Source organism: Siniperca chuatsi, linkage group LG8 (genome assembly GCF_020085105.1).
Source record: "Siniperca chuatsi isolate FFG_IHB_CAS linkage group LG8, ASM2008510v1, whole genome shotgun sequence".
Lineage (NCBI taxonomy): Eukaryota > Metazoa > Chordata > Actinopteri > Centrarchiformes > Sinipercidae > Siniperca > Siniperca chuatsi.
Window position 1 is genome coordinate 6,443,220 of NC_058049.1, and position 17,612 is coordinate 6,460,831.

The 17,612-nt window shown below is 37.3% G+C and overlaps 1 protein-coding gene across 3 annotated transcripts in view; it reads left to right on the forward strand.

Moving 5' to 3' along the window:
• Window positions 1–17,612, forward strand: part of fstl5 (follistatin-like 5) — a 183,655-nt gene that overhangs the window by 37,521 nt on the left and 128,522 nt on the right. For all 3 annotated transcript variants that reach the window (XM_044206146.1, XM_044206147.1, XM_044206148.1), the window contains exon 3: window positions 336–366. In XM_044206146.1, the coding sequence (XP_044062081.1) occupies window positions 336–366 (31 nt within the window). The remainder of the gene's footprint in view (window positions 1–335; window positions 367–17,612) is intronic.

Sequence of the window (17,612 nt, forward strand, 5' to 3'; positions counted from 1 at the left end):
ACCTAACGTAATGGCACATTAATGTCTGACTTATCAAGGCATCATTAATTGCCATTCAAACAGGCAACACTGCATTGTGTCAGACAAGTTCTTCAGAGTGGAATCCTTGGACCTGAATGTCATGCCTGTATTGACACATTATCTCAATTGAACACTGAGCCATTTGCAAAGAGAGTTGCTTAATGTATTAAGTGGTCTATAGAATACATTTCTATGGTACACGCACCAAAGATTTTCACTCATTCAGCTAAATGAAAACGGTCTATGCTGTGATGCGGTGGTTTATTATAATTGTGATCTCTTTATCTTTTTTCTATTTGTTCTTGTTCTCTTAGGATGGGATCCCTGAGACCTTGAGGATAAAGGGTGAGTTTCCATTTCTCATTCCTTCGTCTTCTATCACATACAATGTACTGTATAAAACCGGCGTTAGGTTAGGCAGGTTATATGTAGGATTGTTGTCTGATGGAGGCTACAGCATAGCTGCTATATCTGCTGTAGGATCCGTTGGGCTACCCATGGTGTAAAGGATTCATGTATTTAATTTTTTAACAGAAAGCAACAGAAAACACCAGATAAAGGGAGCACATTTAACAAAAAGCTGCACACTAGGAAACCCAGAAGGAGCACAGCTCTCTATTGCTTCCTCTTTCAACCAGTTTGTTTGGCTCAACATGAAGGTCTTTTAACTCAAACATTTGCTGTGGTGGTTGCTTCTGGTCTCACTTTTAAATGCTGGATGGTCAAGTTTCTCACTGTGGAATTCCCCAGCCACAATGCCAAAATGGTAGTTTGTAGAGACATTGTTTCATGCCATAGTAATGCGTTGTATTGTAACATGTATGAGTCATGACCAAGCGTGAACAGATGTTGGAAAACATTGTTGTGGTTTAAGCCACATTACACCTCAACATCAATATTATATTGTAAAGGAGAATCCTCAACTATGCAGTGACAGTCTTGTATGTGTGTGTGAAAATAATGGTAGAAAATGTCTTCAACTTCAGTATGGGTAGTAGTCCACAAGGGAGTGAAACAAGTCAAAGAAGAGGAGTGGGGAAGAGCTCAGACCTCAACAATGGTTTTTACATGAAGCTTCGACAGATGTACTGTATATCCACCTTCTTCTGCTAGCATTTTTAGTATCAGTTCATATTACCTGCAGTGTAGTTGCAAGAAATATGTTTCAGTTGATAATAGAGGTTTTGTGCAATATACTGAAATCTGAAATATAGATTTAAGTGAAGGTTTTGTGCTTTGGAGCATCTTTGTTAATGTAAATGCCCCTCAGCATCAGTATTAGTAGGTATTTATTGTTCTACTGTGATTTTATTGCATCTTACTTGCAGCCTGGTTTGATGAAGTTTTGTGGAATGAACTAAATCCCTTTAAGTTGCCTATGAGGTGCTCAATGCAACTACAAGCTCTGTAAAAAAAAAATTTGGATGATACATTTAGCTTTAATAAGTGTGTGTGTATGTGTTCACTCTCACAGTAGGAAGGAATATCTCTCTCTCTCTCTCTCTCTCTCTCTCTCTCTCAGAGTCAGAACACTCGTCAATATATTAACCATTTATGGCTACAATGATATGCATTTGAGTTTGGTGATGGGCAAAAAACAAATCTGTGCTAGTGTGACAGATTGTCTCTAAGCTTACAAAACCCCCATAGAGAGATACACAACAATTATAGAACCACAGACCACTGAGCATTATTTTAAATAATAAAATAACACCTTCCTTCCTACTGTGAGAGTGAAACTCTATCAGGGTTGAAAGTAACTATTATTTTCATTAACAATTAATCTGCCAATTATTGTTAATGTTAATCAGGTTGACTTATTTAAATGTTTTATTTTGTTCAACAGAGGTCCAAAACCTAAACATAATTAGTTTACTATTATGGAAGGCTAAGTGTTAAGACTAACCCTAACCATCAAATATTTACATTCGAGAAGCTGTAACTTGTGAACCTTTTGCTTTAAAAATTAAACAATTATCGCTCTAATTTACATCTACAGTACATCTCTCCATTCACACTAGTTCTCTCAAGCAAAAAATGCCAAATAGTCACTCGTTCCAGATTCCTAAATATGAGGAGTTGTGGCTTTTCTTAATTTTACATCATTGTAAAGTTCAATATCTTTTAGTTTCAGACTGTTGTGTCAAACCAATTTCAAATCGCCAAATGGAAAATTTTGATGAGAATTTTCACTATTTGTTGTCATTTTATAAACAGTTGATTACTTTGAAAATTAATCAATAGATAGACTAATCTATAATGAATAGAACCATTCGTTGCAGCTGTAGTTGGCATCATTATACCCAACCAGCTTCATCTACCAGTGTGGTACAGGGCGTTGTGGATGCATTAATGCACCTTGGTCCTCTTGCTGTTTGACAGAAGCATCTCATCTGTCAACCTGTCACCTTTCTAATGTCTTCTGTGTCTCCTCTAAACAAGAGTCAATGTCAGGCAAAAGGTGGTCCTGCTGCCCAACATGTCTGCCACTAAGTGTTTGAAGGGGCCGCTAAATGGACATCTCCCCATTTTTCTTCACCAGGGAAGGTCGAAGCAGTAATTGTAGAGGGTGCATTACCATAAAGGGCGGCCCCAGCTGTCTGCTGTGATTCACTTTAATGCGCCACGTTCTGTAAGCCGAGAGGGAAGATCTCACTTTGGCTAGTTTTCAGCAATCTCATTTCCAGCCCCAATAACGAGAAGGCAAGCGAACTGTAGAGAAAATCATAAATAATTCAAGCATCACCCCATACATTGGAGGCTTCTCATTATTACGCAACTGAGGTCAATTTAGCATTAAACTTCAATTTTACAAGCTACGTCACCATCTAAATTTTGCATGGACATCTAGCAAGCCAAAATGAGAAGAGACACAGGAGCAGCTGAACATAGTACAGTGATCCAGTTAATATTTACAAAAAGGTGCAAAAGAATTCCTGGTGGAGAATAGGTGGGGATTCAGTCTGCAGAATACATTCATCATAGTTCGAGGCTTGCTCCATGTCCATAACCTAAAGCAATACCACAAGTCAGATATCTTTTTTTTTTTTTTCTTCTTCTTTTAAATATTTGTCTGAGGTATTTAATGTACTTTGGTCCCACACACACACACACACACACACACATACACACACACATATATATATATATATATATATAAAAATAAATAATATACGCACGCAATTGTCTGAGACTGTAATATTCCAAATCTTCAACCCTGAACAGGATGAGCAGTTTAGAACATGGATGGATATTATATTCCTAAATTTAGTGTGGATGAGAAAACAAAAAAATAATTGTATATTGAGGGAATGCAGCGCCCTATAAACTCTAACTGAATGTCAGCACGGACGAGACAAAGACAGACAAATGCCAGCCATTCTCTGTAATTGGAGTCCCAGAACGAGCATGTGCCACACTAACCGAGCTTGTTATGCAAGCTGCAGCAAGACCTTGGGCTGCCGCTGAAATGCAATTTTATGGAATAAATAGACTGATTTAGCCATATGAAATACCTGATGGAACTTTTTTTGCGATAATCTTACCTTCCTCATTACATGTAAAAAGTGTCAGTGGTGACAACACTGCTATGAAGGATGACTTGTGCTGGTATGGTGTGCAGACGAGAGACTCTAACGTTATTACTGGGGTTTAGAGACAAATGTGTTATTTTAACAAATGACAAATTAATTGATGTTCTGCTTATATCAGGTTAAAGATGCTTGACCAGAAGATTCACTGAATTTTGAGACTAAAACTACAGACAATATTTAAAAAATAATACGACTACAGTATTCTTCTTCACCAAAACAACATGGAAACTAGTATAAATTTAAAGCTCAAATTCAAAATGTTTTTTAATAAATTAATAATTTTTAGATTCATCTTTACAGGTATGGTTGAGGGTCGTAAAACACTAGAAATGGCATATTGCTTATATCTGGAGACACTATCCATAATCTGTTTTTAGAGAGATAATGATCAGGTTTGTCGGGCAGTGTTACTGTTGCTGGTTGGTCAATTACATTTTCAGTGTATACGAACAACAGTGAGGTGAAACAATTACACAAATGTGACACTAGATCCTCGATTGTTATTGCTATATTGTTGTTTTCGATTGCAACTTTAACAGGAATATAGTTTACTTTACTTGGTAATGAGAACAACAAAATGATTTATAAATCTTAAATAAAAATACAATTATGTTTCATGAATATCCCAACAGCTTTTTAGCAACTTTTGTTCAAGGGTTTCAGTTTGTTTGACTTTCGTGGTTCTGAAGTAGGGCTGCACAATAAAAATTATATTGCGATTATTTTGACAAATATTACGATATGTGGTATGATTCACGATTAGTGGGAATGATCATTTTTGCATCACAATTTTCATTTTCATTTGAAAAAACTGTTGAAATTGTGATGATGTGACATTTGTTGTCTGTACCAAACAAACATGTTTTCTTACATCTGGAGAACAAGATTTGTAGGCCAGGACATCTCTTCAGCACTACAGTACTTCCTCATAATGCTGTTTTGTCACACATTTTACCTAACAAAACAATTGCAGCCTCTGCGAATTGGATATTGCACTTAGCCATATTGTGATTTCGGTAATATTTTGATTAATTGTGCAGCCCTATTCTGAAGGTAAAATAGTCCAAAGTTTTCCTATATTTCAGTCTTGGCACAAGATCTGTCAACCTGTTTAAGTTTACTGAATCCAGTTCAAAACATAGCAGCCTGTTTAACATTGTTGCCATTTTCTTAGCTTTTTGCAGTCCACAATAAATAGTCAGACTCTTCTCTTCTGATCCCTCTTTTTTGCTTTTAACGTTGATGTTCACCTGTCATATACATGTGTAAACACCCTGGATGTACGTTGATATTTTGAATAAACCTGTAATTCTTGGTGAGCCAGATTTTAATATTGGGGAAATCCAGCATTTGACACATGTAGGTAGAGTAACCAGGTGAAGTGCAGACGTTCTTCATGCATGAAAATATGGCCACTGAAGAAAGATTTTCCTACAGACAGACTGCAATATCATGCAAATGTCTTATATAACAATCGAACACCGTAGACTATTCCCATTAGTATGGTACAGCCTTTCAGGTTTGAACTCTGCACAAGACCAAACATCTTGTTTTGTTGCCTGGCACCAATGTTTATGTTCCCCTAATCTATGTCATCTCCCATTCTTTCATATACTGACATAATATATTAATTTGTATGCATAGCAGCTGCCTTACCCCCACCAGACCCAAGCCCATAACAGAAGTACATTTGAATAATTCAGAGGCTGCAAACACCAAGCTCTAAATTGTATATTAATTCTAAAATTACACACCACCCCCTGGGCCCGGGTTACACTTTTAATAACTCGTCACAGCTGTACAGAAGAGCGGTGAATGCTGCGTTGCACTGCACTTTTCTTAGACACAATTATTGGAAGACTCCCTGTTGTTCCATCTAACCTTTCACCACAATGTTTTGCCACAATTTAATTTGTAATAGCTTTCATACAGTAAGTCTTAATCAAGTTAGTGTAGTGTGCAGTCTTTTTCTGAGCAGTGAGAGAAGTTTTTAAAGAGAGCCTGTGGGACTGCACTACACCATCTGCTTATGAGCACCACTGACAGGCTTAGATGAGTTGCCGAGTTTAAAAAAAAAAAAAAAAAAAAAAAAAAAAAAAAAAAAGGCGGTGGCCTATAGGATTTTCATTTTGAATTCCCACAGGACTTACTGGCTAGCTTTACAGGCCACTTATGGTCCTTGACCCACTAAGCCATAAGCGGACAGTTGTGTCTGGCCTAAATACTGTACGGTACAACTCTTGTCACCTCCTCAGGGGAGAAAGCCAGATATACCTTTCATGGTCACACTGCACTTCAAAGAGCATTAGGCTGTGTTTGCACTGCAGATCTTCATGCACAGTTTTTTTAAATTGTTGCTCACATCTATTTTTTTGTGGATGAGTGTCCAAATTCTTGGATATAGCTCAAGTTATCTGATAGCCATATGACCTGACAGTGATGTCAAAAACACACGCACGAAAAGATTAACATGACATTGGATGGTTGTCTACCCACCATCCTCCATTTCTCTTCTTAAGCTTCTAATGAAAAGCTTCTAATACTCTAATGGTCTTTGAGTTTTTGACTAAAATGGCAAACCATAAACCATAATTTATACACAGCATGCTATTATTATGTATCCTATGATACAGTTGATGAATTTGTCTGTTTAGAACGCTAATGACTTGAGGTGTGCAAACCCAAAGTTTAGGAGACAATGTGCAATTAAATAACCAATTCTATAAATTAACACTGCATTTATATGACTGGTACTATTATAGTGCAGTATTGAAGGAACTCGGATGCTATGACAGAACATCTATTTTACAATAGACAGGAATATATAGTAATTCTTAAAAATTAACACTTAAATTTGTGTTTCTGCAGACAGGGGTTATTACAGTGTTATTAGCAGTTGGTTATTTTATTGGTGACAACTTAGTGACCAATAAAAAAACAAGATATACAATGTTCAACACAAGTACACCTGTCCTGCTGACCTAAGTTCCACCTGGCATCGTTTCCTTGCGCAACCTTTCTTCTACCCAGAAGCAGAACACAAACTCAATGGTAGATAGTATAATTAGGAATTGATTGCAGGTAATGGATATGGAGACTGGGAGATGGGACGGGGATGGCCGAAGCTGAGCAGAGGAGGTAACGCTGGCAGAGTGGCAGGCATGCAGGGCCAGAGCACAGAGTGGATGGCTGTGAGTGTGGCTGGCTGAGAGCCTGGTAGACAGGCAGGAGAACAGACGATGATCCTGAGCACAAAAGAACAATGTTAGTAAGGCAAAAACACGGAGATAACTCCGATACATAAACTTAGCTGGCTGTGAGATCAGCTACGAAGCTGGCAAAAACGACGATCTGGTGGTGAGTGGATGAATGACCATGGTTGAAGTACTGCTGGGTTGATGAGCTGATGGATGGCACGTGTGTCAGTAACAAGGCTGAAGTGTGGGTAACCAGGTGGCCGGGAGAGAGAGTGAGGAGCGCCACGCCCACAGCAGACACAGACAGGGGCAAAAACAGGAGACACCAGGGAAGGGGAAAAACACTGGAAACGCTATGAAGACAATGCATTTGCATTTACACTTGTTCATTGTGGTCACAATGTGTCCCTGACCACCTCCGAAGGTGGTTTGGCCGAACGGATCACAATCCGTCCTCAATGCGTCTTGGGTGCATTTACGCCTGTACTTTCATGTGGTCAAGCAATATCCGATTGGTTCACTCTCACAGCATCATCTTCTGTAGTAGCAGGCAGCTGTTTTTGGTAAAAAAAAAAAAAAAAAAAGTCTAAAAATCCACGGTACACTACTTGCTCAGCTCCAAATGGCAGACAGATACAGTTAGCGACTAGCTGGTGAACATAGTGGAGCGTTTAGCAGCTAAATAGCCAGATTTCCTTCAGGATTTGGCAGAGACCAAAAGCAGCTAAGACATAGTGAATATTGGACTTACATTCATCAAGTGGCCAGAAACAATGGTGAATGATAATGTTGCTCTTTACCTCCTGGATGTGTAAATACGCAACTGTTTGCTAACAAGTTAGCCATATCAACTTAAAAGGTGATAATATGTCAATGCTATGTTCACAACTTGTTTCCAGTGTTCCACAGCAGGTGGCTGTTTCATGAGAAACAGGTGTTAAGTCCAAAAACACTGCTTTAAAAAAGTCACAAAGGTGTGCTTGCTGTGTGTGTGTGTTGTAATAGTTACTGATGAGAAAATAAAATACAATCTAAGAAGCCCAGTTTGAGTAATAACATCCATGAGTTTGAAGGCTTATCTCTGCACATCGGTTTATAGTGAGACAGGATTTTATAACTCTGGAAAGTTATCACTATTCTACCTATAGAAGTAGGACGTTCGCATTAGAAAGTATTGTACCTGGAATGTGCGCTTGCTTGTGTTTGATTGGCCATTGCAGCTAAAGTCACATTGAACAGTTTTTCTGGGCAAGCCTGTGTTTTGTTTTGTTTTTTTTTGTTTTGTTTTTTTTGCTGGAGTCCTTTTTAGAAGCATCCGACAAGCTACTACACACATGTTTTCAGGGCAACCTTTTTGACAGTTCACCCACATTACAAAAAAACCCCATTTTCTAAGATAAAACAAATAAAACCAAAAATGAGAAGATGTTTTTTTTACTTTATTTGGGTGAACCGTCCCAATTTAATATGCTTGATACAATTAAGGGCTATAAACCTTTCTCTCAGTGGATATTTTGACTGGTCAAACACAGCTGTAACTAATAATATTAATGTGTGCATTCAATTTATTTTTGTCAGTGCAAGGACTCTGGTGTGCATACTGGTTCAACGGTTTGGCTTATTGGCATATCTTGAACAAAACCATTAATAATTGTATAAGGTAGACCTGTGAAAAGTCAACACATACCTATTAGCCAACTAACTTCCCAATTTTTGTCATACTAAATATTGATTTTAACTGGGTTTTGTGTGTTCACATGGAAAAAGTTGAAAAGTTTCCCCAAAGCTGTCAGTGTATACGCTAAATTAGCTTGATTTTTGAATAGTGTGATGAAGCCCACAGTAGTTTTCATCATACCTGCTCGTTAACGGCACTCACCTGGTGTCCCAGCTGTAAGTCAGTTCTTAATTAGGCATAGATGGCTAGAATGTAAACCAGCAGGACTCTGCATCGTGTAAACTTTAATTTGAATTCCTCAAAATGTTTCCTGCCTGGGATGCTACCTGTGAGAAATTATTGTTCAGATAGTGTTTCTTTGACGATTAAATTAAGTAGCTCTGCTGCTCTCATCCCTGGATACACATTTTAATGGCAAGTTAGCTGTTTGACTGCCTTTGCCCTCTTGTTTAAAGTCAAAAAGTATTTTTCAGCAGTGGAAGGGTGCATCTGTTTGAGTAGTTTGGAACTTCTGAAAATGAATGGAAGACTGATTTCTTGGTCTTGAGTAACATTTGATTTCTTTGAAAACCAAATGAGCTTCACAATCCAGTCCTGTTATCAGTTCTGATGTAGTAGATTCACTGTTATCTCCAGCAAAAAACATTTTTATTCAACTGATTTTTATTCTACAGATTTTGAATGGTGATTACACAGGTTCAAATCATTTTTTGTCTGGCTCCTGGATTTGAGAGAGCGTTATTAATGCTCGTAAACACTGACTGACTGACTGTCCTAGGCCATAAGAATAATATTTATGAGCCATACCGTAGTAAACTGTTATGGCATGCAATTTATTTTCAGGTCTTTGACTTGCTTAATGAACTTGCAAAGAACGTTAAACAGCTTATTTGAAAATAATAACACACACACAAAGGTAAAACAGAGTGATAGGTGTCATGGCGACCATCAGTACTGCTAAAGGAAGCATAACGTGCTGCACACTTAGCAAGATCAACAATATTACCATCAACACTCATCTTCAGCGTATAAATGACTCCCAGGATGTTGATACCTATAATTTTTGTCAAACCGTGTCCTGAATATGTAGAATTAAATGGAGTGAGACGAATCTAATTGAGATTCATCAATAATTCTTAGTGATCTGGATGAACCCATGGTACTTACAGTGGGTAATGATGAAGGCTTGGCAATAGCAGTGCTTTTTTTCCCCCTATCTGAAGGTCAGCACAGTAATCATAGGAAGGAACGTTATCTTGACGGACAGTTCCTGCTCTCAGCCAAGATTAACTTTAATGTACCTTTTATCTGAATGGCAGGACCGCATCAGTGTCCAAACATGAAATAACTCCATAACAGAGATCCACTCAGCCCATTCATATAGAACTATTTTATTTTATTCTACTGTACATTATGTACGAAATGTAAGGGACCTCTGAAGTTTTGCGGCTTCCGATAGAAGAATAAATTCTTAAAGATTTCTCAGAAGTCTTTATCCAACTTCCTCCAGGAGCTTGACATTAATCGCCTCACAGCAGTGATGACAGCCTTAATATCTAAGACAGCATTTGGGGTAAATTTAGGAAGCATGAATAGGCCATATGAGTGAAAACAGCTAAGGTCTTATTGTATCTAACACACTCAGATTCCAGAATATCTTTCAAAGCTCCTTTTTTGTTGCACTAGTATTAGTATCACTGTTTGCATGTAGAGAGATATAAAAAATCTATTTGACTGACAGTAGACTCCTGTCTTGTTGTATGGTCTTGTTCTCAGCAGGGGTTTAGCTTATCATTGCAGTTTGGGGGAAAAAAACATGACTGCAATTTTTGTTTTCTTCTGTTCGTTTTTGAGCTGAAATCTTAAATGTGTTTCATCATGGCAAAAAAAATGTGTATGTTTTTTTTTTTTTGTCAGACAGGAGCAGTGCATACTTTAATCTCTTCACTATTCAGTTCATGTCCTATTTTTTGGTGACAATGAGTTTTTTATTTTTTGCCCTTTTGAAAAAGGCCCCTATTCTCACAAATAAGTTGTCATTATAAATTAGCCTTGATCTTATATTCTAAATTATTAGTTATTTAGGAGTACCACTTGCAAAAATAGCACAACAGGAATAACACCATAGGTATACATTCAGACAGGGGTGTGTTAAATCAATTTATTTTCTGATTGAATTTCTAAGAGTTCCTCTTCTGAAAATAATCTATCCTTGTGTGGTCAAATAGTGTCTTAATCATATGAAGTGCTTCTCCCAGGGAAGGAATAGTCATTGTGAACAGAAAGTAATCAAGTCTTCAATTCTATCCTATTATGAGAAGTATTTGTAGCCTTTTTTTTGTTAACCTTCAAACGCTCAAATGACACACACTGCATCATTACTTTGAACCTGGAAGGCGCTCTTAATGCTTTGGATAAGAGCATTTAGCGTTGGATGTTACAATTACTTTGAGTGGTCAGATGAAATTTCAGACTAAACCTATTCATTGTGTAAACAAAGGCATTTGCTTTGATTTCCTTTTGATTGTATTCAACTAGCATTCAGCCACTCTAGTACATAGCTATCTGTTTCTTCCCTAAATAAATGTAATCCTAACTCTAGTCTTAACCCTACATCCTTGCTGTAAACTAACCTTAAACTGATGCTTTCCCTAACTTCATCTATGGAAAAAGATAACCCAACAGTATATTGTTTGTCCGGTATTTTGACCGAAAATTTTTCTTAATCCTTCATACTTACCTAAAGAAAATCAGTAAACTTAATTATTCTTCTCTTTACATGTGAGAGATTCCTCATCTTTTTATCCTAATATTTGATACTTAAAAATAGATACACTAACACACATTATCTTAAAACCACTACCACAAAAGAGGAAGCAAACTCAAAATATCCAATATGGAAAGGGAAACTCGGCTTTCTGCTGTTTGCCTACCAACCAGACAGCTCACTGTAATGTGAAGTAGTAATGGGAGTAGCGTGGGGTGCTTACAATTAGTCTGCAATCTCTGATAAATGGGGTTGTTGGTGGAAACGCTCTCAGTGCTGCATCCTGATGTGGACAGAATGAGAGAGGAGCTGGGCCCACGTTCAGTCATTAGGTGAGGGAATGAAATGGGACGGAAAGTTGCCAAGTGGCTGCCAGGTGCTCTCATATTCACTCTCTAGCACATGCACTCAGCCATGGACCATCACACATACATATTGTAAGAGGATGGATGTAACACATTTCTCTTAGTCTTGTTACTGCACTTGAATACATTTTTAATTGTTTTTGTTTTATAATGACTTTGAAGTATTTCATATTGCTGCATTGTACATCACATCTATTACAGAGTAAGTTATGAAACCTCCACGTAGGTATTGCAAAAATTGAATAGATGTAAATATGGTAGCATCTGCTGAGGCACATGTGAGTGTTGAGTTCACTATCTTTCATAAATGTATTTTAAAACCTGAAAGGAGAAAGTATAGTAACTCAATAAAAAGCAGGTGCACATTAGAGTGATGGATATGCAGTGTAGATTTTATTCCATTAGCTGATATCTCGACCACATTGTGTCTTCTACAGCTTAAAAGAAATAGAAAATAACATCTAGCTGAGCAAGTAGATGTACAGAATTATTGAATCAAAAATGGAAATTGTGTTTTACTTTGGGTAGGGTAGAGAGATTTGTGTTCATCTTCACATTTAAGTCAACAAGTCCTCATACTTTTTTTTTTTTTTTTTTTTTTTTTTTTTTTTTTTTTAAAGGGTTACATAACCAGTGCCAAGGTTGGGGTTTGGTAGCATATTTATTGAATCCAAATCCAGTACTGAGTCATCTTATCAAATGTGAATCCTTTCATTTACATTTGTAAGTAACTAATGTTATAAATAACACTCAAAGATTGAATTAACATCTGTAATAACATTTTGTTGGCTGAGAAGGCAACACTAGTGATGACAGGCATCCTAATCCTGAAAAGGGATGAGCCGTATGAGATTAGAAATGGTGATTAAATGTATTTGACACTTTGAAAAAAGAGGTGTCACCTATTTGCCTTGTACACTTTATTTTTCAATAACTATTAAGTTAATAAGCTTAAAATATTAAATAACAGTTTAACTAGTAGATTCCAGCTGCTAAAATTGCCGTCATGTGATCATCTGATCATTTTGCTAGAGGAGACTAGTCTTTCCAAGTACAGACACTAGCTTTCAGAGAGCACGTTAACCAGACAGCAGCCAACCTTTTCATTTTTTGCCTTTTTGGTGAAGTTACTTAAGAAAATGTTAATTAGCTAAAGCTATTATTTTCCACTGTTGACAACTTTCACAGGTCATTTCAATCCATGAAAGTGATGGCCAGTGTTGGCTGAAAATGAGAAACCTTGTAACATTACCTGAATGTTTTCTACATTACTCTTTGCTAATAAATAAAAAAAAAGAGTGAGGAGGGATTAAAGGTAAAAACGGTTATTTTGCCAACCAGGAACCCAACACTAACCACTGCCTTTCAAAATGGCCCATATGACTTATTTTGCACTACTTTCTGATTTGATCTGGTTAAAGTAAAGTTATGGCAACAGAAGCTACACATTTGACATAATAATTTAATTTACTGTTAAAAAAACAAAAACAACAATTCTCTCACGATCTTGGTCAGAAAATTGTAGCAAAGTTAGCTCATTTGTTTGTTATGGAGTAGTCTTAGTTGTCATCACGTAACGTTAACATGGGTAAGGTTAGGGGAAGATAATATTCATGGTTAAAAGAACCCAACATTTTGTGAAAAATCTGGTGGCTTCGACCGTGTTTATTTAAGGCTGCTTCAGCTTGGTTGTTGTGTAGCTATTTTCATGGTAGCCTTGCATTCTATTTAAGATAATTTGGTCAGATGATGACTCTTTATAGACCAAACCAGACGTAATCTTTGCTTCTCACAGTTGGTTATCAGTGGAATATATGCGTTGGGTTGAGGGCGAAAAGAACCCCCAAAATAATCTTTGTAGTGCACGGTACATATGCACACATCTTGCTCAACAGGATAATCTCCACAAATCAACATTTTCAGCGTATTTGAACCACACATGCAATTAGTATAAATGGGAAAATAACATTATACTGCATCAGAAATCACGGTTGAGAGATTAAGGAGTGTAATTTATATCCTAGAACAAAGTGTTTACATAAACAACATGTTTTCTGCATAAATTCAAAACCTTTTGGGGAAAACAAAGATTTGATGTTTTCATTATTTTTTTTCCTTCAAAGTGAATCTATTATTATTATTATTATTATTAATAATAATAATGATAATAATAATAATAATACATTCCATTTCTAGAGCACTTTTCAGGGTACTCAAAGACACTTTACAAATGATCATAGAAAACAACACACTAAAATATATAACAATCAGTTCTGAAAAGGCAAGTTTTTATTAGTGTTTTGAACATGGACAGATCAGTTGGATTTGTTTGGGGAGAGCGTTCCAGAGGGAGGGGGCAGCTATGGAGAAGACTCTGTCCCCCAAGGTCTGGTGCTTTTTCCTGTGTGGTGGAGACAGGAGGTTGGCATCAGAGGAGCGGAGGCTGCTGGGAAGGAGTGTGGTGGTGGAGCAGGTCAGTGAGGTGGGAGGGGGCCTGTTTAGGGAGGGCTTTGTGAGTGAGGAGAAAGACTTTGAATTGGATCCGCTGTGGGTTAGGGGAGCCAGTGTAGATTCTGGAGGACAGTGGTGAGGTGGTTAAGGTATTAATATCTTTTGTGAACTCCACAAGATGGAGAATATTCCACATGCAGTTTAATCATATAGTTTTAATTTATATTTACATTGTGCCCTTTGTACTCTGCAAAGTGGTTTTTGATGAATGTGTCAGACAGCATTTTTGAACAAATTGGATGTTACTTTATTTGGTTGTTCTGTTTAGATTTCGCAAACACCAAGCACAGTCTATTCATGTACTTGTTAGTTGTGTTTGTAGAGAGCTACAAGATGGATGTTCAGTAGTAAACACCCCCTTATCCCATATCTGCCTCCTATACCTGCACTGAAAATGTTCCTGTCTTGTTTAAAAATGTGATACTCTTCCCCCTTGCTGTATTTCTTTATCTAACACCTTTGTATCGTACATGATAATTTGAGGCACACAGGAGTATTTTTTGCTGCTACTCCTTTCAGCAAATAGCAGCTTTGACCCTTGCACTTTTTACGGTGGCTACTTTTACTGTTAAAGAGGAAATTGCATTTCTCTGTTCAGTCATCTCCTATAAGTCCTATATGTCTAAAATGTGAATGCAAATGCTGTCTCTTCACCATGAGTGTTACATTTTTTATAGTTAGAAAGCAAAGAGAGTAAGGCTGGCAAGGTTTCCGTCAGCAGGTTGCAGAACTCAGCTTTCATTACAAAGGAATAGGCATTCCCCTTTATTAATGATATCAAGGATTTGTCCTGTTCACGTACAGTTAGAATAGATTGAATTCATTAAACAAAACAAAAATGGCAAAATGGAAAAACACACAAATTAGAAGCAAAACAGTATCTGGTCCAACCATGCACAGTATGAAACTAGCTCTTAAAATAATTGTTGACTAATAAAGTGTGAACTTACTAAATATGAGACATGGCATGATACATTTTTGACTTGTACTCTACATTTCAGAGGAAGGACTATGGCACAGACTCATTGAGGTGGAAGTGAAGTCATCAATGTTTTAAACATAGTGGGTTATTCAGCTCCAAAGGGTTGAAAAAGCTCTTATGCCTCAAATAGCTTCTCATAAAATGTTCACGAGTTGTTTATGCCATCAGGAGTAAAAGTGTTGTCACAGCGCAGCAATTAGCATATGGTGGGGGAAGGTGAGGAAGTGCATTTAATACAACACCTCCATAACGTTGCTGATGGATACAGGTCTTTCAGCAGGTCCACACCCTGGGGGCAGACAGAAATTAGTCTTTGACTTGACATGCGTTAAGTTGAAGAAAAGTGAGCTACAACTGGCTGCCATTCTGACACTCATTACTACCACCAGACAACAACTTTTAACCAAATGAGGATCTTTGCCAAGAATAGTTCCAGTGAAGTTACTGCATATATCTCCATATTTCAAAACAGAGGAGCTTTCTAAATTGACAGCAGAGTGTGAAAAAGTGATAATTAAGCACATTTTCACTTGTATACATGGAATAAACTAAACACATAAGTAGGGCTGCAACTTGTCGATTAATCTGTCCACAACCCAAAGATTTTCAGTTTACTGTCATAGAGAAGTAAAGAAACAAGGAAATAATCACATTTAAGGAGCTGGAATCAGAGAATTTTGACTTTTTTTTCCTTAAATAATTACTCAAAGTGATTAATCGATTATCAAAGTAGTTGGTAATTAATTTAATAGTTGACAACTAATCAATTAATCATTGCAGCTCTACACAAGCTTTGCAGATTTTACATTAGACACAGGAGCTGTACAGTTTTAAAAGTGGTGGCGGCTGCAGGTTTTGAGTAAACCGTCAAATAGCCTCTCAAAGTCAAAAAAAAAAAAATTTGCTTTGAGCTTAATTTTGCAAATAGTGTATCCTCTGGCAGTGCAGTTGTTCTTGAGCACACCGTTGAATTGATAGCCCAAGGATAATTACACAGAGCCAAACAAAACAAAATGAATAATTTGTGATTTTTAAAAAAATTAAAGGGACATTTTTCACCAACTTAACAGTATGTAGTACAGAAGCCGACTTGAGTTATAACCTCAAATTATGAAATTTGCTCTGTTATGTGTCAAATCTATTATAGCCAGCTGGTCTACTTATTTAAAACGCTGTCTGATGGTCACATGTTTGTTGAACTGTCTTTAGGAAAAACTAAACCACTGCTTGTTCCCTTATTGCAACTCTAAAATGAAATCTACATGGTTGTGCATACCTACAACTCTTGCTGGCTGAAAATGAATTGGGCTTCGAACCATTAAATTGCTTTCTCCATAAATATGTCACAAATAATTTATTGTCTACAAATTGGTGACATTCAGGAGCTTGCTGTTCCTGAGACACTGCTAATGGTCACGGTTTAATTCAGTCATTGTGGGAGAAGAGCCTGCGTGATGGCAGATTGAATGACGTCAGATCTTTAGCTATGAATACATTAAACTTTTTGTTTGCATGACAACAGGTTGGCTAAAAATACACTTAACTGCTACTGTAGATGCTTGTGTATCTGCAGCTCTCCACACAGCCTTATCTACCTGCTCAACGTCTGCTGAGACTTTCAAAGAACTTAATCGAGCAAAGTGTCAGCTGGTGTGAGGGAATGTGACAGTGTTTATGTGCCCTGTAAAGTTTTAGCATTGCTTTAGTCGTTGTTTATTCTGATTTGCATCCCCTTGTTCTCATTCATGCGCCTTGTGGGCCAGCTTAACTCTGTGCACCGAGTGAGCTTAGAGCCTCTGACTGTTATTTACCACACTCTGCTCTCTCCCACAGGACTGAGCTGCTGTAATGGAAAACATCAGATGTGTACCAGACGAACATTCTTAGTTTAGGAAGAGAAGAAAAGCCACGGCAGAAATAGGAAATGCAGTATACTGTAGCTTGCATGTCCAAGAGTGAATGTGCTTCAAAATATTGGGGCATATTGCATGAGCAGCAGAGATGTCAGAAGGCAGCATGAATGGCTTTACAAAGAGACCAGGTTGTTACACATTTGTGGAGGGCAGTTTCCATTATATTGCTTTGTGTTTTTCCTCAGGCTTGTCTTTTGCTGTGATAGCAAGGCTTTGATCCATCTGCAGTCACAATCTGATCATGGTCAACCATGTCCAAGTACGTCTGTTATCCTTTTACACAGTGTTCACCTCATTATGCATGCATCGAAGGATGATGCCCTTCAAATGATGCACACTGGAGTCACATATGTCAGGACCTTAGTGTTGCCTACACGCTCTGACTAAAGGTTAACATTTTACCTGCACAAGGCGTATTTTCTACCTGCTTTGTTTTTAATGAGACAATTCAGACTCATTTTCTTTGCATCTAAAGCTTTTTTTTTTTTTACACGCTGGCATTTTTTGCAGATTTATTATTGTTATTACAGAACTTAATCAAACAAGATTATAGATTTGCAAAGTGACGTATGTTCAGTGAAGGAT